The following is a 19,954-nucleotide window of genomic DNA, read 5'->3' as shown; positions in this document are numbered from 1 at the left end:
TTTCTCCCCATCCCTCCCCTGCCCCCACCCAAAGATGGAATGCAATTTGATATAGGCTGTACATATACATTCATATTAAACCTATTTTCACATTAGTCATGTTGTAAAGAAGAATTAGAACCAATGGGAGAAACCACGAGAAAAAAGAAACAAAAAAAAAAGAGAGAGAGCAAATAATATGCTTCGATCTGCATTCAGACTCCATAGTTCTTTTTCTGGATGTGGATAGCATTTTCCATAATGAGTCCTTTGAAGTTGTTTTAGATCCTTGCATTGCTAAGAAGAGATATCAAAGTTAATCATCTCATGATGTGGCCGTTACTGTATGCAATGTTCTCCAGGTTCTGCTTATTTCACTCAGCATCAGTTCACATAAGTATTTCCAGGTTTTTCTGAAGTCCTCCTGCTCATCATTTCTTATAGAACAATAGTATTCCATTACATTCATATACCACAACTTGTTCAGCCATTCCCCAATTGATGGGCATCCTCTCAATTTCCAATTCTTTGCCACCACAAAAAGAGCTGCTATGAATATTTTTGTACATGTGGGTCCTTCTCCCATTTGTATGATCTGTTTGGGATATAGCCCTAGGAGTGCTATTGCTGGATCAAAGGGTGTGCACAGTTTTGTGCTTAGTTCCAAATTGCTCTCCAGAATGATTGGATCAGTTCACAACTCCACCAATGCATTAGTGTTCCAATTTTCCCAAATCTTCTCCAGCATTTATCATTTTCCTGTTTTGTCATGTTAGCCAATCTGATAGGTGTGATGTGGTACCTCAGAGTTGTCAAAATGCCATTATTAAGTGATGTATATGTAACTACCCTCTTGAAAAGGGGGACAGATTCAGCCTCTCTCACAAGTGGGATGAGTGGCCTAGACATTGAATTTTAGCTTGTCTCTCAAACCAGGGCAGTATCACCTGGTTTGGAGACAATGAGAGTGAGCAAGGATGAGAGGGAAAAGGATGGGAGGAGCCAGCATCTTCCTTGCCTAGTGGAATGTCCAGTGAAACTTAAAGCAGTTTTAACAGTGGCAGTCTGAGGTCAGCAGCTGAGAAGCCTTTCTCTTCCCAGGCCATAGGAGATGTATAAAGATTGGTTCCTATAGTGGCAGCCCCGTTGTGGTTCTATGATGTGAGAAATTCTGGTCAGGGCTCCCTCACTTCAGGGAATGTGAAAGAATGGATGAAACTGGAACTGTCTCTCCAACTCCTCTCCCCTCCCTCTCCACTTGTTTGTTTGTTAACATATTGGTTTGCAATTGATTTTCTCTTTGTGAGTTAAGCAAGGGCTTCTTGACCTGGTGTCAAGGGCTCCACGAACTTGAATGAGAATGAGAAAAAAAAAATTACATCTTCATTTCCACCAACATTTCCTTCAATTATGTCAAAGCATTGTTCTTAGAACGGCTTCACCTTTTACCAAAAGGGACCACGATGGGGTAAGAACCCTTAAGCTAATCTGTTTTCTTTTTACCGATTTTTTTTCTTTTTCTCTATAGAAGTGTGGTCTACCCAGACCCATATAATTCCTTATATCCTTTTCTTTGCAGTTTGAGTGAGGAATGGGATATCTCTAGTGGTTTAACCTTGTGGAAGAACATTGACCAGGGAAGTTTTTTCCAGTCCCTAGATGGGAACTTGAGTCCTTGTTCCATTGTTAGAGAATCTCTCTCTAACTGAGGACAGCTATAACAAGTCATTAACCTCACGTTACCTTATAATGCTGTAAGCTCCCAAACAGAGAATTTTAAAAGGGAATTCCAGGCCATTCCCTTCCCTAGATGAAACGGGCTAACTTTTATTTCTGTTGGGACTCCTAGCAGTTACACATATTTGTCTCCTTGTGAATTTTCCCTTGAAAAGGTGCTATGTGCAATGAGTCTTCTCATTTTAGGTGAATGCCAGCATTGACGACTGGAAAACTACCAAGTGGAAAGATATTAATGTTGAACAGATGGACTTTGACTGTAAAAAGTTTGCTAAAGATGTAAGGAGTTTAGACAAAGAAATGAAAGCCTGGGATGCCTTTGTGGGGCTGGATAACACTGTGAAAAACATGATCACATCCCTCCGGGCTGTGAGTGAGCTACAGAATCCAGCCATAAGGGACCGCCACTGGCAGCAGCTCATGCAGGCGACACAGGTACACCTTGAAACTTGAAACTAAGAATAGTCAGCGACTGCCATTCTTTTGGCTGTATTTCCTATTGTCAGACATTTGTGCCTATTAATATAATGTCTGTGATAAAAACATTAATAATGGATAAAGCTTCTTCCCCAATACTCTTATGAGAGACAAGAGTAAGCCCCATAACCCCAGCCTTAGATATATCAATCAATTAATAAACATTTATTAAGCACCTACTATGTGCCGGGCACTGTGCTAAGCACTGGAGATACAAAAACAGAAGCAACAGACAGTCGCTGCCCTTAAGGAGCTTGTAATCTAATGGGGGAGACAACATGCAAACAAATATATTTAAAGCAGGTATATACAAGAGAAACAGGAAATAATTAACAGAGTAGAGGTACTAGATTTAGGAGGGGTTGGGTATGTTAGTTGGGACTTAAAGGAAGCCAATGGGGTCAGTGGGTAGAACAGACAAAGGAGAGCATTCAAGGCATGGAGAACAAGCAGTGAAAATGCCAGGGTTGCTTGTGGAACATCTAGGAAGCCTAGGATGACCTAGTGTTCTAGATCAAAGATACCTGGCAGCAAGTAAGCTGTAAGAAGAATGGAAAGGGGGTGGGGGTGGGGAGTAGCTTATAAAGGGCATTGAATGTTAAACAGAGAATTTTTGCATTTGAAGCAGGAGGCAATAGAAAGCCACTGAAATTTACAAGTTATTTGGGGTTTTCTTGGTAAAGATACTGGAGTGGTTTACCATTTTGTTCTCCAGCTCATTATACAGATAAGAAAACCGAGACAGATACAGGTCAAGTGATTTGCCCAAGATCACACAACTTGTAAGTGTCTGAAACTGGATTTGAACTCAGACCTTCTTGACTCCAGGTCCAGGGTTCTATCCATTACATAAGCACCTACTATTTTCAAGGCGCTATAAGAAGTGTTGGGTATACAAAGAAATATAAGTCATGGTTCAAAGTGTTGACAAATAAATGAACTAATTTTTTAGTTGATTAATCTATTTCTTTGAAGTATTCAAATGCTAGGAATATCTTCAGATTGTAGATGTTATAGAATGATAAACAATGTGTCCTTGGAAATGATGAACATTAATGACCTTGGATATAACCTTTGGTCCTAGGTGAAATTTGAAATGTCAGACCAAACTACTTTGGCAGATTTACTACAGTTGAATCTACACAAATATGAAGATGAGGTTCGTGGTATTGTAGACAAGGCTGTGAAGGAGTCTGGGATGGAAAAGGTACGATTTAACAACTAAATGAGGACTATGGCTTTAAAGCTCTAAGGTGCTTTAGAGGTCATCTAGTTAAACCCTCTCATTTTATGGGTGAGGAAACTAAGGGCTACAGAAGGGAAAAGGTGACTTGCACAAAGTCACGTGGGTAGAGTCTGAGGATGAGATTTGGTCCTTAATGATATGACTCCAAACCCAACCCTCTTTCCATTGGACCAAACTCTCTCCTTAAAATCAGACTATCCCAACAGTTGCACTGGAATTCCATGTCATTTCATCTGTTGCTCAATATTCACATATCTTTTCAATACGCTGAAGTTGAACTGTGCCTTAGAAAACCTTACCAGCAGTTATAACTGGCAGAATTTAATTTTTAATTACTTTTTTTTAAATATCTTTTGTTTTTTATATCACCATAGTTCCCCAGTATTCCTTTCAACCCCCTTCCCAGAAGTTCATCTCATATAATAAATAATATTTTAAAGACAAAAAAGGAAAAAAACTCAGTCTAACTGATCAATATATTGAAAAAAGTCTGAAAATATATGGAGTGCAACCCTAATGAACTTCTTACCTCTGTGAAGAAGCAGAATTTATTTTTAAGCTACAAGGACTAGCTCACTTGCAAGAGATATTCCTAGAAAGTATGCAAATTGAGTTTTTAAATAGATTGAATCCTATTTTCCCAATTATATTTTCAAAGATACTTCATTTTCATTTCTGCTTTTCAAATTGCAGTGGTTCCTAATACTTCTATTTAAGCTATTTGGTTAAGTAGTCAGTGATATGTTAACATACATTTAAAGTAATTGGGAAAATTCTTAATTAAAGAAAGCCTAAGGTAAGTATGCCTTTAATAAAGTAAAGAGGGAGCTACAGCTAGGTGGCTAGAGTGTGGATAGAGCACTGGCCCTGGATTCAGGAGGACCTGAGTTCAAATGTGACCTCACACACACATAACACTTACTAGCTGTGTGACCCTGGGCAGGTCACTTAACCCCATTGCCTAGCCCCCCCCCAAAAAAAAAAACTGAGAGGGGCAGCTTGGTGACACAGTGGACAGAGTTTGGCCTTGGAGTCAGGAGGACCTGAGTTCAAATCTAGCCTCAGACACTTGACACTTACCAGCCATGTGACCCTGGGCAAGTCACTAACCCTTATTGCCTTACCAAAAAGCAAATAAATAATTAAATAAACAAACAAACAAACAAACGAATAAATAAATGACGTGAAGAAGCCCTTTATAACTTGAACAATCACTCAATTTAGATTTTCAGATATTATTATTTTTCTTAGAGAGTGGCAGAATGATTCCAGAGGTGCTTGGGGTCATTGCAAAGTTTCATGTTAAAAGGAGCTAGGTAAACTGATGTATGTTTATTTATATTAATTAAAAGGTTTTGAAAGCACTAGATAGTACCTGGTCCACCATGGAATTTGAACATGAACCCCACCACAGAACTGGAACCATGATGCTGAAATCAGATGAAGCTCTGATTGAAACTCTGGAAGACAACCAAGTGCAGCTTCAAACCTTGCTGACGTCCAAGTATCTTGCCCATTTTTTGAAAGAGGTGACAAGCTGGCAGAAAAAGCTATCAACAGCCGACTCTGTCATTTCCATCTGGTTTGAAGTGCAGAGAACTTGGAGCCATTTGGAGAGTATCTTCATTGGGTCTGAAGACATTCGAGCTCAACTGCCTGAGGATTCACAACGTTTTGATGAAATTGATCGAGATTTTAAGGTGAGCAAAAACACTCCTCCTTGAGTATGTTAAAAAAAAAAAAGCCAAAACACCAATATGGGGGGAAAGTGGAGCTAGGATGAGTAGTCAGAACAAAAGATGGGAAGTTACAAAGAGCTAAAATCAGGTTTGATGTAAGGGAAAAAAAAACTCACTAGCAATTAGAATTATCCTCAAGTGGAATAAGCTGCCTCAGTACATAGTGGCTCCCCCATCACTGGAGAGCTTCACAAAATCTAGATGGCTACTTTTTGGGTGTCATGTAGAGGGAATTCTTGTTCAGATATGGGCTGGATCATATGGGTTCTTAATTCCCTTACAACTCTGATGATCTCTGAAAACCCTTTTATAGAGCAAGGTGATATAGAGACGTGGGTTCAAGTCTTGTGTCTAGCCTATGTGACCTTGGGCAAATCACACTTAACAACTCTAGGCAAAGTGTGAAAATTGTTCCTTGTCTGGGTTCCTGTCTATTTAACACTTTCAGCCTTTGACAAAACACATAATAAATTAACCACAAAATAAATACCTACCATGGAGAGCAAAGTGTTCTAACAAAAAAATACATAGCCTGATGAAAAGCAATATTAAAAAGTGAGAAACAGTGTGACATAATGGATAGCCAGCCTCAGAGTCAGCAAGACCTGGATTTGAGTCCTGCTTCCAGCACATACTGACTTCTCTCAAATTACAACTTCTCACTACTCCCAGACAATTCTGTACAACTTGAATGGCAGCTAGGTGATGTAGTGGGTAGAATGCCAGCCCTGAAGCTAGGAAGACTTATCTTCATAAGTTCAAATCTGGCCTCAGACACTTAATAGCTGTGTGACCCTGGGCAAGTCACTTAATGTTGCCTCATCTGAAAAGTGAGCTGGAGAAGGAAATGGCAAAACCACTCCAGTATCTTTGTCAAGAAAACTCCACCTGGGGCAGCGAGGTGGCACAGTGGATAGAGCACTGGCCCTGGAGCTGGGAGGACCTGAGTTCAAATCCAGCCTCAGACACATAACTACTCACTAGCTGTGTGACTCTGGGCAAGTCACTTAACCCCAATTGCTTCACCAAAAAAAGAAAGAAAGAAAGAGAGAGAGAGAGAGAGAGAGAGAGAGAGAGAGAGAGAGAGAGAGAGAGAGAGAGAAAGAAAGAAAGAAAGAAAGAAAGAAAGAAAGAAAGAAAGAAAGAAAGAAAGAAAGAAAGAAAGAAATGACTTACCCAAGGTCACAGGTAGTAAGTTTCAGAGGCAGGATTTGAACTCAGATCATCTGACTCCAGAATCCTTACTCTTTCCATTGCTACTTTATGTTATGATAATATTCTATTACTCAATATACCACAATTTGTTCAGTCATCTCCCATCAATGGGCACTCATTTGCTCCTAGTGAGTTTGTTTGTTTGCTACTCCAGAAAGCGCTACTACAAATACATTCGTATATATTGGACTTTTCTTTTTGCCTTTGACTCCCTTGGTCACAGGAGTATAATATTGTCACATTTTATAACAATGGGAATGAGGAAGAGGCAGGATCCCAGGCTGTACAACCAGCCAGCCCTAGCAGGGAAGCCCTGAGAAACCAGGGTGACCAGAACTCAAGTCGAGGGTGGGACTTGGGACTGTGCTATATGGGAACTAAGAGAAAATGTGAACTTAATCCCCTTTTACTCCTCCACAGTATGAGGTGGTACAGGAAGGTATTATGCTTCCAGGTCTTGAGGGGAATGTTTTTATGTTCCTTCTTGCTACACCTTTGAAGCCAACATTCCTTTTAAAAGCAAATATGTTAAGTGGTTACATTGAATTGTGGGTGCAAGGGACCCCTATAATTGAGAAAATACCATTGGTTGGGGCAGGAGTCAATGGCAGAGAGCCTAGGCAGTTCCAAACCCTCTACAGGGTACTGAATGACCCCGGAGGAGCTGGGAAATGTAACCTGCTTAGCCTTCAGGCAATGGGGGCCTGAAAAGTAATAATACTATTATATTACCTACGGCTACTGGATTCTACATCCTCATCCAATTGTGGAATGACCTCCTCCTCCAGGGCACTGGCATTTTGATTTTGTAAGGGTCAGTCTGGTTCATATCTAGCCTCTCAGAGAAACCATGGCTCCTAATTCACCAATGGAATGTCTTTTCTCCACAGAAATTAATGGAAGAAGCTATCAAAACACCCAATGTTATTGAAGCAACTAATAAGCCAGGCCTTTATAAACAACTTGAATCTCTGCAAAAAAGGTGAGCATTGGGACCTTTGCTAAGGGAGGTATTCAACAAACATCAAAATGCTGAATATTAGGGAAAAAAAAGCTATCTCAGAGTTAGCCACTTGTATGATGGTCTAATTCTCTAACAATTATTTGTCAAAATCATTAATAAATTCAGTTCTTTTAGTTCTGGTTGATTTGCAATTAATTGATATTCTTGCATTTCCCCTGCAAGAATATGTTCCTTTTAATGCTAGTATCTTCCTTCCATTGATTAGCTCCAGTCATCCTCTATATATACCTTAATTGTACATAGTTATTTTCATGTTGTCCCTATCCCCGGGCCCTATTAGACTGTGAGCTCCCTGACAGCAGAAATTGTGGAGGGTTTTTTGGTTTTTTTTGTTTTGCCTTTCTTTATATGATCACAGCTTAGCATAGTGCCCAGGCACACATTAGATGCTTGACAGACATCAAAGACACCAAGGTCATCCACTGCATCCCAGCCCCTGATTAGTTGTTCTGACCTTTGTTTTGCCACTGATTTAGATGACTCTGCAAAGAAGAATGAGGCTGATGACTTTGTATAATTCTGCCTCACTTAAATCAAGACATCACCCCATGATGTCATTGGTCCTCTTTGAAAGGAAGGACAAACAAAAAGATCCTTGTCTTGACTTTCACCAGCATCCCTGGTGCCCAACAGAGTGGGCAGCACATAATAGGCAGCTAATGCATGTTGATTTTAATTGAATTACAAAAATTTCATTTTAGCAGACTAAAATTTTAATATTGGTATTGAACAGTATACTTTCTATCTCTCCAAATCTGATTTCAAGGGACTACATGGGCAGAGATAAATGCTCTTAATTAATCTGGCTTTGTGAATATGGAGCTATGCACCTCTGCAATTATCAGTCCGATGCGATTTCTGGAAAAAAGTAGAAAAATACATATTGGGGCAGCTAGGTGGCACAGTGGATAAAACTCCGGCCTTGGAGTCAGGAGGACCTGAGTTCAAGTCCGACCTCAGACACTTGATACTTACTAGCTGTGTGACCCTGTAACCCCCATTGCCTCACCAAAAAAAAAAAAAGAATTAAAAAAAAAGAAAAATATATATTACAACATCATTAAGTTGCCTTCTTTTCTCTTTTCCTCTAGTTTGGCACTTTGTGAAAAGGCTTTGGCAGAGTACTTAGAGACAAAAAGACTGGCTTTTCCCAGGTTCTACTTTGTGTCTTCTGCTGACCTGCTAGACATTTTATCCAATGGAAATGACCCAGTAGAGGTAGGTAATATAATAGTATTATTACTTTTCAGGCCCCCATTGCCTGAAGGCTAAGCAGGTTACATTTCCCAGCTCCTCCGGGGTCATTCAGTACCCTGTAGAGGGTTTGGAACTGCCTAGGCTCTCTGCCATTGACTCCTGCCCCAACCAATGGTATTTTCTCAATTGTAGGGGTCCCTTGCATCCCCAGTTCAATGTAACTACTTAACATATTTGCTTTTAAAAGGAATGTTGGCTTCAAAGGTGTAGCAAGAAGGAACATAAAAACATTCCCCTGAAGACCTGGAAGCATAATACCTTCCTGTACCACCTCATACTGTGGAGGAGTAAAAGGGGATTAAGTTCACATTTTCTCTTAGTTCCCATATAGCACAGTCCCAAGTCCCACCCTCGACTTGAGTTCTGGTCACCCTGGTTTCTCAGGGCTTCCCTGCTAGGGCTGGCTGGTTGTACAGCCTGGGATCCTGCCTCTTCCTCATTCCCATTGTTATAAAATGTGACAATATTATACTCCTGTGACCAAGGGAGTCAAAGGCAAAAAGAAAAGTCCAATATATACGAATGTATTTGTAGTAGCGCTTTCTGGAGTAGCAAACAAACAAACTCACTAGGAGCAAATGAGTGCCCATTGATGGGAGATGACTGAACAAATTGTGGTATATTGAGTAATAGAATATTATCATAACATAAAGTAGCAATGGAAAGAGTAAGGATTCTGGAGTCAGATGATCTGAGTTCAAATCCTGCCTCTGACACTTACTACCTGTGTGACTTTGGGTAAGTCATTTAAGCTTTCTGTGTCTTAATTTCCTTATCTGAAAAATGAAGGGGTTGGATTCTGAGGTCCTTTCCACCTCTCTATCTGTGATCCTATGGTACTATGATGCTGAGAAATGATAATGATGATGATGGTAATGATGATAATTAATAATAACAACAACAATTCATTAATGATACTTTAAGGTTTACAAAGTTCTCTACAAATATATCTCATTTTAGCTTCACAACAACTGTGGGAGGGAGATGCTATTATTATACCCATTTTACAGTTGAGTAAACCGAGGCAAATGGGTTAAGTGAGTTGCCCAGGCTCACATAGTTAGTAAGTGCCTGAGGCCAGATTTGAACTCAAGTTTTCTTGACTCCAGGTCCAGCACTCTATCCACCATGGCCCGTCTCTGCCTCTAGATATGAGATATTCAGAGAAACATGGGGAGTTATGTATGAATTGAGGCAAAAGGAAAAAAGCAGAAGCAAGATAATAATATATATAATAATTACATTAATGTAAATAAACTATGATAAATTAAACATTAAATAATGTAAATAAAATGAAAATGCAATTGAACACAGATGAATTGCAATGATTTTTCTTGGTCTCTTAGAACAGATGATACTCTACTTCCCTCTCAGAAGAATTATGAGGGTCATAGGTATGGAATGTTGTGTTGTCAGATATGTTGCTCTGTCACTTGGTAATGCTTGAAAATTTTTCTTTGTTAAAAGGGAGGGTTCAATGGATGGAGATATATTGAGAAAGGACTTATATAAACAACCAAAAATATTGCTAAAACTTTAACATATGGAGTATGTGATTTGTTTTCTCTTGCTTAGGTTGGCCGCCATTTGTCCAAACTCTTTGATAGTTTGTGTAAACTGAAATTCCAACTAGATGAGAAAGAGAAACCTATGAAAATAGGCTTGGGAATGTATAGCAAGGAGGAAGAGTATGTGGACTTTGATAAGGAATGTGACTTGTCAGGACAGGTAAGTTCACATGCCTAGCAGTCTGTCATTAGGCAGGCATAAGATGGTTCTGTTTAGTGTTCTTTGGAATGCCAAAGAGGTATGCAAGTTGGAGATGAATACATGTGGTCAGGATGAAAACTAGTATAAATTTTCTTTCTTTCTTTCTTTCTTTCTTTCTTTCTTTCTTTCTTTCTTTCTTTCTTTCTTTCTTTCTTTTCTTTCTCTCTTTCTCTCTCTCTCTTTCTTTCTCTCTTTCGTTCTTCTTTCTTTCTTTCTTTCTTTCTTTCTCTCTCTCTCTCTCTCTTTCTTCTTCTTTCTTTCTTCTTTCTTTCTTTCTTTCTTTCTTTCTTTCTTTCTTTCTTTCTTTCTTTCTTTCTTTCTTTCTTTCTTTCTTTCTTTCTTCCTTTCTTTCTTCCTTTCTTTCTTCCTTTCTTTCTTCCCATATTCCAATTTATTATACATGTATTTTAAACTTTTTTTTTCTTCTTAAGTTTTAAGTTCCAAATTCTTTCCCTCTCTTCCATCCCCTTCCCCACCCACTGAGAAGGGCAAGCAGTCTGATATCAATCACATGGGAAATCATGCAAAACATATTTCTATATTAGCCATATTTCCAAAAAAAGAAGCAAGAAAAAGAAAGTAAGAAAATTATACTTCAATTTGCCCTCAGAGTTAATTAGTTCTGTCTATGAGGGAGCATTTTTTCATCATGACTCCTTTGGAATTGTCTTGGATCATTGTATTTATCCAAGTAACCAAGTTTTTCACAGTTGGTCATCACTACAACATTGCTGTTACAGTACATAATGATCTCCCGGTTCTTCTCACTTCACTTTGCACCAGTTCATATATGTCCTGCCATGTTTACCTGAAACCATCCCCCTCATCATTTCTTATAGCACAATAGTACTCCATCACAGTTATATGTCACCACACAGACTCCATAGTTCTTTCTCTGGATATGGATAGCATTTTTCATCATGAGTCTTTGGAATTGTCTTGTATCATTGTATTGCGGAGAAGAGTTAAGTTTATCAAAGTTGGTCATCGCACATTGTTGCTGTTAATGTGTACAATGTTTTCCTGGTTCTGCTTACTTCACTCAGCATCAGTTCATGTAAGTCTTTTCAGGTTTTTCTGAAATCTGCCTGCTCATCATTTCTTACGGAACCATTATACACATATACCACAACCTGTTCAGCCATTCCCCAATTGATGGGCGTCCCCTCAATTTCCAATTCTTTGCCACCACAAAAAGAGCAGCTGTAAATATTTTTGTACATATGGGTTCTTATCCCTTTTTTATGATTTCTTTGTGATACAAGTAATATTGCTGGATCTAAAGGTATGCACAATTTTATAGCCTTTTGGACATAGTACCAAATTGCTATCCAGAATGGTTGGAGCTGTTCACAACTCCACCAACAATGCATTGGTGCTCCAGTTTTCCCACATCTCTAACATTTGTCATTTTCCTTTTTTGTTATGTTATCCAATCTGATAGGTGTGAGCTGGTACCTCAGAGTTGTTTTAATTTGCATTTCTCTAATCAATAGTGATTTAGAGCATTTTTCATATGACTGTATATAGATTTAATTTCTTCATCTGAAAACTGCCCGTTCATATCCTTTGACCATTTATCAATTGGGGAATGATTTGTATTCTTACAAATTTGACTCTGTTTGCTATATATTTTAGAAATTAGGACCTTTTCAGAGATGCTGACTATAAAAATTGTTTCCCAGCCTTCTGCTTCCCTTCTACTCTTGGGTGCATTGGCTTTGTTTGTGAAAAATCTTTTTAATTTAATGTAATCAAAATGATCCATTTTGCAGTTCATAATGTTCTTTATCTCTTTTTTGGTCATAAATTCTTCCTTCTCCATAGATATGACAGGTAAACTATTCCTTGCTCTCCTAATTTGCTTATGGTATCACCCTTTATGTCTAAATCGTGTAACCATTTTGACCTTATCTTAGTATATGGTGTCAGATGTTGGTCTATGCATAGTTTCTGCCATATTATTTTCCAGTTTTCCCAGCAGTTTTTGTCAAATAGTGAGTTCTTATCCCAGAAGCTGGAGTCTTTGGGTTTATCAAACAGTAGATTACTATCGTCATTGACTACTATGTTTTGTGTACCTAGCCTATTCCACTGATCCACCCTCTATTTCTTAGCCAGTACCAAACAGTTTTGATGATTGCTGCTTTATAATACAGTTTTAGATTTGGTACTGCTAGGCCTTTGGTAGCTGTTTTCACATTGTTATCTTCTTTTGAGTTTACGTCTTGGTCTTCCCTGCCAGCTTAGTAGCCTTTTATGGTCAGTTTCTTGTTTTGTTGCTTACTTATTTTTCTAGCCTATTTTTGGGCTTTGAATTTTATGTTAAAAGTTGGTCTCTGCTTAACTGGGAGTGGGGAGGCACTGACCCAGGCTTTCTCCTTGCTGCTGTTTTCAGAGCTAGTTCTGGGGGTCTGTAAGTTTTTGGCGCTTCCAGTGATTCTGGGAGAAGTATGGTCACTACTTTCCTGGGCTGTGCCCTGGTCTTTACTCAGGAAGGGGTCCTGGTTTCTTGCAGCTGCAAATGCTAGCACTCCTCTTGGCTTTGATATTGTGACTAGGGTCCCTTCTCTCTTATGACTGACAACATGCTCTCCTCTTCATCTTTGAACTGTGACCCAGAGCTCTGAAAGGGCAATAGAGTTGCCGATCAGTGCCAACTATACCCAGTGTTAGCAAAGGATCCCCTGTAATCTCTTTCAGACCAGTTGTCTGACTCTCCCCTCACCATTTCTGGGCTGAGAGTTCCTAAAGCCACTGCTGCTGCTGCTGCTGCTGTTGCCTTAGCATGTGTGGGCTCTAAACGGGCCTCCACCCAGCTGCCATAGACTTCTCCTGTTGATCTCATGAGTTTTTTTAGGCGAGAAAAATGTCTCACCCCAGCCTTTTGTTGACTCTGCTACTTCAAAATTTTATTTGATTCATTATTTTAAAGTTGTTTGGAGGTGAATGTTGCAACAGTTTTCCTGGGTGGCTGCCCCTAATCCACCATCATTGACTATAGACTCTTTCCTCAACCCTCAGGGGTTGAGACTGTGCTTGACAGGAGAAACTTCCTATCCAGAGGAAAACGGTTGGCAGAAACCCCAAGCCCAGGGGAGTAAGAGAGAAGGGACGTGGGAATCAGCCAAGAGGAAGCTCTCTTGCTCACTAATCATTTACCTTCTACCTCACATACTTTTCAAAGGATACCACCACTGCTAGAAGTGAGAGCTTATATTGGGATACCTTTTTTATTTTTGAAAAAATTCGTATTGAATTTTATTTTTGAATTCTGTTTTATTTTTTACTTCTTGCTTCTTTTCAGCAGTATTTTCCCTGTTTATTGAAGATCACCTCACTACAGCAATTTTATTTATTTATTTGCAAATATTTAAAATATTTACAAAATATTTTATCCTCTGTTATTTCACTTTTCCTATGATGCTTTGAGTTTGGAGTTGAATTTAGCTCAACACTTTTGGGAAGAATTGTTGCTGTAATGTTGATGATACAGAGTTTTGTTTTCTTTTTTAAATATAATTTTCCTTTCTCAAAAAAAAATTTTATGATCCAATTTTGTTTGAAAACCTTTTTTTGGTTTTTGTTTTCTTTTAATTTGTATTTTGTTTTCTAGTCTCTTAGTGCAGTTGAAATTAAATGGAAGGACAAGCCCATAGTCCCCACTACTGGGGAGACTGAGGCTAGTGGATCACTTGAGTTTAAGAGTTCTCAGCTGCAGTAAGACTAAAGCTGATTGGATGTCTGCACTAAATTTGGTACCAGTATGGTTATCCATCAGGAGCTGGACAGAACCACCAGGTTACCTAAGGAAGGGTGACTTAGCATAGGTCAGAAATAGAGCAGTGATGAGCACTGGAGTCAGGTCGATGAGTGGCTGCTGGAAAAAAGGAAGGAAGGAAGGAAGGAAGGAAGGAAGGAAGGAAGGAAGGAAGGAAGGAAGGAAGGAAGGAAGGAGGGAGGGAGGGAGGGAGGAAGGGAGGAAGGGAGGAAAGACGGAAGGAAGGAAAGGAGGGAGGGAAGGAAGGAGGGAGGAAGGGAGGAAGGGAGGAAGGAAGGAAGGAAGGAAGGAAAGGAGGGAGGGAGGGAGGGAGGAAGGAAGGGAGGAAATTACTTCAAGGAGTATGAGCCTTGGTGATTCAGAGTCAAATTTTAGAGAAGAGCAGATTCTAGGAATCCCATGTGATAATCCTATGAAGAGAGAAAAGACTTCCTGGCCCTTCAGTACCAGAAGCTTCAAGATGCCTTTGGCCACATGGGTATCCTACATATGGATCCTCACTCCTCATAGGTGGTGTGTGTCTTTGTGGCCAAGGATTATGAGATTCATGTTTTATAATTACTCTTCTTGCTATGCCATCTGAGTAAACACCTTTACTAAAAGCTAATCATAGCTATTGGCATCACTGTTTAGGAGAAGCACACACAGTGTGCTAACTTCTGGGCATACAAATACAAGCCAAAAAGAAAACCAGTCCTTGCTTTCAAGGAGCTTTTAAGCAGGATTTCTTTTTTACTTACAGAAGATAAATGAAACAATTTTATTTTATATTTTAAACATTTTATCCTGTTATTTCATTTTTCCTATGATGATTTGAATTTGGAGTTGAATTTACCTCAACATTTTTGCTACTACTGGGGAAAATTGTTGCTGTGATATTGATACAGAGTTTTGTTTTCTTTTTGAAGTACACTTTTGCTCCTTGCTCAATGAAATCTTATATTCTAATTTTGTTTGAAATTCTTTTTCTAGTTTTCCTTTTCTTTTGGTTTGTATTTTATTTTCTAGTCTCCTGTACAGGGATGTATAATGGAGGAAAGACAATACATAAAAGGGGAGCTGAAAAGCAGGGGGAGGGTGGAAGGAGTTACCCGAGAAGATTAAGTCTGGAGAGAGATAGCTGATCTAAAGCCCTTTCCCCAAATGGAGGTCCTGGGGAAAACTCACCAATTGGAGAAGAGACCTACAGGAGCAGTCATGAGACATGGTAACTAAGCCCTCAGTGGGGGCTTGGGAACTGTAGTTTTAGAAGAATGATATCATACTTGAACCTTGGGAGCAGTTGTCATTCTGGGACCCCTTTGTCAAAGGGGTTTACTGTTTGGGGAAGTAATTCAGAGGAGGTTCTACACTTTAAATTGGTTAAAGAAGTCTTTGTAAAATTGTAGTGTTTGCAAGCTATATATTTTTGTTCTTATCAAATGTTTTGTCTCTGAGTATTCATTTTTTAAAGTAGTTCATTCTAGCTACTCTAAAAATCCTCTACTTCCGTATATTCAAGATATGTGTGTTGGTTACAGCAACCACCACCATGAAGTAGGTTGGAGTAATGTAGCCTATCTACAACATCAGGTGATTAAGTCATTAGAGTTCCCAGGGCTGCTAGGTTCTTTCTTCTTTCTCTATCCCTTGAATTTCTGAAAGCACAATTTACTTCATCAGCCACCAGGTCAATACATAGTTATCTTCTAGAAGAATCTAATCCCATATCTGTGATTCAGTTTCCAAGGATGAAGTCCTTGGGATTAAAAGACTTTCTCAGAGTCTTTCATGTTTGATGACAAAGAGTCTCCATTGTCTATTCATTGCTCCCTTTGAGCTTCACTTCTATCATAAATAGTAATTTTTGATAACAGGCCAAATAAAGGAGCCTACAGAATTCTGCTGATACCCCTAATTTGGTGGGATTGGTTTCTATCACCAGGTTGAAGTCTGGCTAAATAGAGTGCTTGACCGAATGCGTGCGACACTCCGCCATGAAATCCCTGAGGCTGTGGTGACATACGAGGAAAAGCCACGGGAACAATGGATTTTTGATTATCCTGCCCAGGTACAGAATATAATGACTGAATTTGTAAATTTCAGCCACACTTTCATTGGTTTAAATCATAATGTTCATACTATTTTGTGATCTTTTAAGTGACAGAACTAGAAGCAATGTGTGGGAGTTTCAAAGAGGCAGATTTCTTCTCAATGTCAGGAAAAACTTCTAACAGAGCTAATCCAAAAATGGAATGGGCTAAAAAAAAAAAAAAGGAATGGGCTGCCTTAGTAGTTGGTAGGTTTCCCCTTCCTGGGAGCTCTTCACGTATGGGCTAGATGATCAATTGTCAGGGATATTATAGGAAGGTAAGTGTTGTTTGGGTAAGATTTATATTAACCACAGCTAGAATTTATATAAAGCTTTAAGTTTTGCAAAGCACTTTACACATGTTATCTGATTTGATCTTCACAACAACCATAGGAGGTAAGTGCCATTATTAATTCCCATTTTACAGATAAGGAAACTGAGACAGATAGATTAATTGTCTTGCCCAGGGTCACACAGTTAGTAAGTGACTCACATAGTTAGTAAGTTATTGAGGTCAAATTTGCACTCAGGTCTTCTGACTTCAGGTCCAAGGTTCTATCCACTACACCAGTGTTTTCTTAGGTCCCTTTCAATATTGTGATTCAGTGAGACATACAGTATGATGTTAAGGAAAGAGGACTTTCCTGGGGTTCTAAGAAACCAAGATTCCAGTTCTGAAACATGTTAACTATGTGTCCCAAAGGTATAAGTCACATAAGCTCTCAAAGCTACAGTTTCCTAATCTATAAAATGAGGATAGTCATATTCACACTACCTACCTCTCAGTGAGGAAAGCACTTTATAAATCTTGAAGTGCCATATAAATATGAGCTTGTATGGTGGTTAACATCTTTATAGGCATATTTTATTGTTTTCATGTCAAAAGAAAAAATATGATATATAATGCTTTTCAAAATGTATATTGTTTAAAATAATTATTCCTGACTCTTTGGTCATTTGGGCATGTGGGGTTGTTTGGGGAACTTTTAACTTTCAGATTGCTTTGACGTGCACTCAGATCTGGTGGACAACAGAAGTTGGAATGGCATTTGCAAGATTGGAAGAAGGTTATGAAAATGCAATTAAAGATTACAACAAAAAGCAGGTATACCGCTCAGTATTTTCCTTTGTAATTCTTGGGGGGCCATTTGTCATAAATTTATCGTGCTATCTTTCATTTCACTCTCTTGCACTGTCTTGGGCAAATGACTTAACCTTCTTTGAGCCTCAGTATTAATCTCTAAACTCTAAATCCTATGATCAGTCTTCTGATATTCTTTAGTGCTTATCATTTGCATATTTGTAACTGGTATAGGGAAAGTGGGGATTTGTCGCAGGGTACCAACATGGGGGAGTGGGGAGCGGATATTTTCTTTCCTCAGCATCCATCATCCCTTCTGTTTATCTCACAGTCCTATATTGCCTGGTATCATGTGACAATTCAGAGTCCCATCATTATAGCACCCAAGGCCAGCCTTCTCCCCACATTGGGTGAGACAGCTCATCTCCTTCACACCTAAGGCAGTAGCACTCAGAGTTGCTCTCAAAAGAATGCTGCTGCTACCTTCCCTGACCACCTCCTCAACTGTCTTGTCCCCAAGTGAAAAAAAAATACCTAGTTATGGCTCTGATTATCCAACTCATTTAGTACTCGCCATATTCTGACTTATGTCATTATGTCTTTGCGTGTATGTAACATACCTTGAGAACAAGGACTTCTGGGCTTTATACTTTGTTGTAACACACACAGTCTTAGCACAATGACAGGCAAAGAGCGAAAGTTCCCTAAGTATTAATTCATCAATTGATAGTTTTATTGGATGGTATCATTTGATGTTCCGTGGAAAAATATCTTTGTTTCCATAGATCAGTCAGCTGAATGTACTGATTACATTGCTTCTTGGGAATTTAAGTCCAGGAGATAGAATGAAGATTATGACCATTTGTACCATCGATGTACATGCCAGAGATGTTGTTGCAAAGATGATTCTGGCCAAGGTATGTGCCCCCTTCATCTTCCCTCCCCAGAGTTGACTGGGCAGGTTCCCTGAATATCAGGTCATTCTGCTGATGTTTACAGGTTCAGTAACGTACCAAAAGAGGAGGGTACTTCTGAGGCAAGTATTTCATTGGTCTCCAAGAGGCTGGATTTAGGCAGAGGAGAGACGACAGAATCTGTAGTCAACTGGATTGTGGGAGTTGGGAGTAGAGAACAACAACAACCACCACAACCCAGAGCTTAACTAACAAGAATAATTAAATTAATTTTAATTTATATTAATTAGTAATTAAATAGTTAAAATGGAAGCCATCTAGGATGAGCTCCTCCCCTCTCCAGTAGTGGCTTCACATTGAATCACTGAAGGTCAGACACTCAGAATGAGAGACATAGAATTTCCCAGTTTTTCTTGTCTAGGCATTTATCAAACTATGGTCTGTAGAACCCTGCAGTTCCATGATGTGTTACTTCTAAGAAGTTCAACCAAGAAAAAGGTATTAGCCAAAAAAGTATTAGCAAACTCATCTTCATCACTATCTGTGTTGGTTTCACATGGTGTATATTACATTGGCTAAAATCAGTCATGAGACCTAGAATCACTCAGTGAATACTCTCAACAGTGGGAAAGCTGTGACTAGCTTGGGACTCTAGTGGCTTTGCTCCAGGGAGCTGCCATAGGTTGGGGCATAGGGGTCACATTTCTTCCCTTGGGAGAAGCCATCCCCATGGTCACCACCCCATAATTCCTGCAGTGAGCACTATCTTTACACTTTGCCTGATGGGCCTCTGATGGCTCGTAACACTTGCCACAACCAGGCCTCCAAATTCTCATCCTGTCTCACTGGACTACTTTCTTCCCCAGCTTTCTCCAGGGCGAAGATTCTGCTGTCTCTTCCACCTGGGTAACTGTCCCTGTAGCCTGCCTCCTTACCTCTCTCTCCCAACCTTGGCTTCTGGTGTTTTCCTCTTGTCTCCCTTTGAAAATCCCTATGCTGTTTTTCCATTCAAGTTGTTCTCTGATGATTCATTATGGTATGGAATTTACCAGAGAATATCAGAGTTGGAAGGGACAGTTGAGGCCATCTAGTCCACCCCTTACTTGAACAAAAGTTCACTTTAAAATATCCTAAACAACACTTACCTCTCTAATTCTCAGTTTCCACATTTATACAATAAAACAATTTGGTGTAATAGAAAGAACACCAAATTTGGAGTCAGGACTCTTGGGTTTACTCCTAGCTCTCTCACTTTGAATGGTTCCATTCTCTACAGACTGTTTTTATCCCCATTGAAAATACTCCTAGTTACGGCAATGATATATGATATACCATCATCAAGTGATTATTAGATCCAGCAGAGTTCATGTAAGGACTTTTTAATCTTTTCTCTGGCCTTAGGGTTTTTTAAAATTATATTTTACTATCACTTTCGGGGTATCAATGATGCCCATTAGGAATAAGTGGGTAAAGTTGGAATGTTCTAAGAAACAAAAAAAAGAAAAACATCAATCATAAAAACTGATGGTGAAATAAACCTTCCAGAGCTTAGTTTGAATACCAAATCACTAATAAGATATGCAAATGACAATAGCTATAGCTAATTTCACTTAACTGCTTCCTACTGACCCAAATACATGATATTTACATGACCAATTTTTAA

At 39.2% G+C, this 19,954-nt stretch overlaps 1 protein-coding gene across 1 annotated transcript in view; it reads left to right on the top strand.

Moving 5' to 3' along the window:
- Positions 1 to 19,954, top strand: part of DNAH17 (dynein axonemal heavy chain 17) — a 224,254-nt gene that overhangs the window by 77,664 nt on the left and 126,636 nt on the right. The window contains exons 26-34 of the mRNA XM_020966020.2: positions 1,903 to 2,151; positions 3,278 to 3,400; positions 4,792 to 5,139; positions 7,284 to 7,375; positions 8,509 to 8,635; positions 10,250 to 10,402; positions 16,150 to 16,275; positions 17,294 to 17,401; positions 18,163 to 18,294. Coding sequence (XP_020821679.1) covers positions 1,903 to 2,151; positions 3,278 to 3,400; positions 4,792 to 5,139; positions 7,284 to 7,375; positions 8,509 to 8,635; positions 10,250 to 10,402; positions 16,150 to 16,275; positions 17,294 to 17,401; positions 18,163 to 18,294 — 1,458 coding nt within the window. The remainder of the gene's footprint in view (positions 1 to 1,902; positions 2,152 to 3,277; positions 3,401 to 4,791; positions 5,140 to 7,283; positions 7,376 to 8,508; positions 8,636 to 10,249; positions 10,403 to 16,149; positions 16,276 to 17,293; positions 17,402 to 18,162; positions 18,295 to 19,954) is intronic.

This window comes from Phascolarctos cinereus, unplaced genomic scaffold (genome assembly GCF_003287225.1).
Source record: "Phascolarctos cinereus isolate Bilbo 61053 unplaced genomic scaffold, phaCin_HiC Scaffold_5;HRSCAF=322, whole genome shotgun sequence".
Classification (NCBI taxonomy): Eukaryota; Metazoa; Chordata; class Mammalia; order Diprotodontia; family Phascolarctidae; genus Phascolarctos; species Phascolarctos cinereus.
The sequence above is the reverse complement of the archived record's forward strand: the minus strand, read 5'-3'. Positions and strand labels throughout refer to the sequence as shown.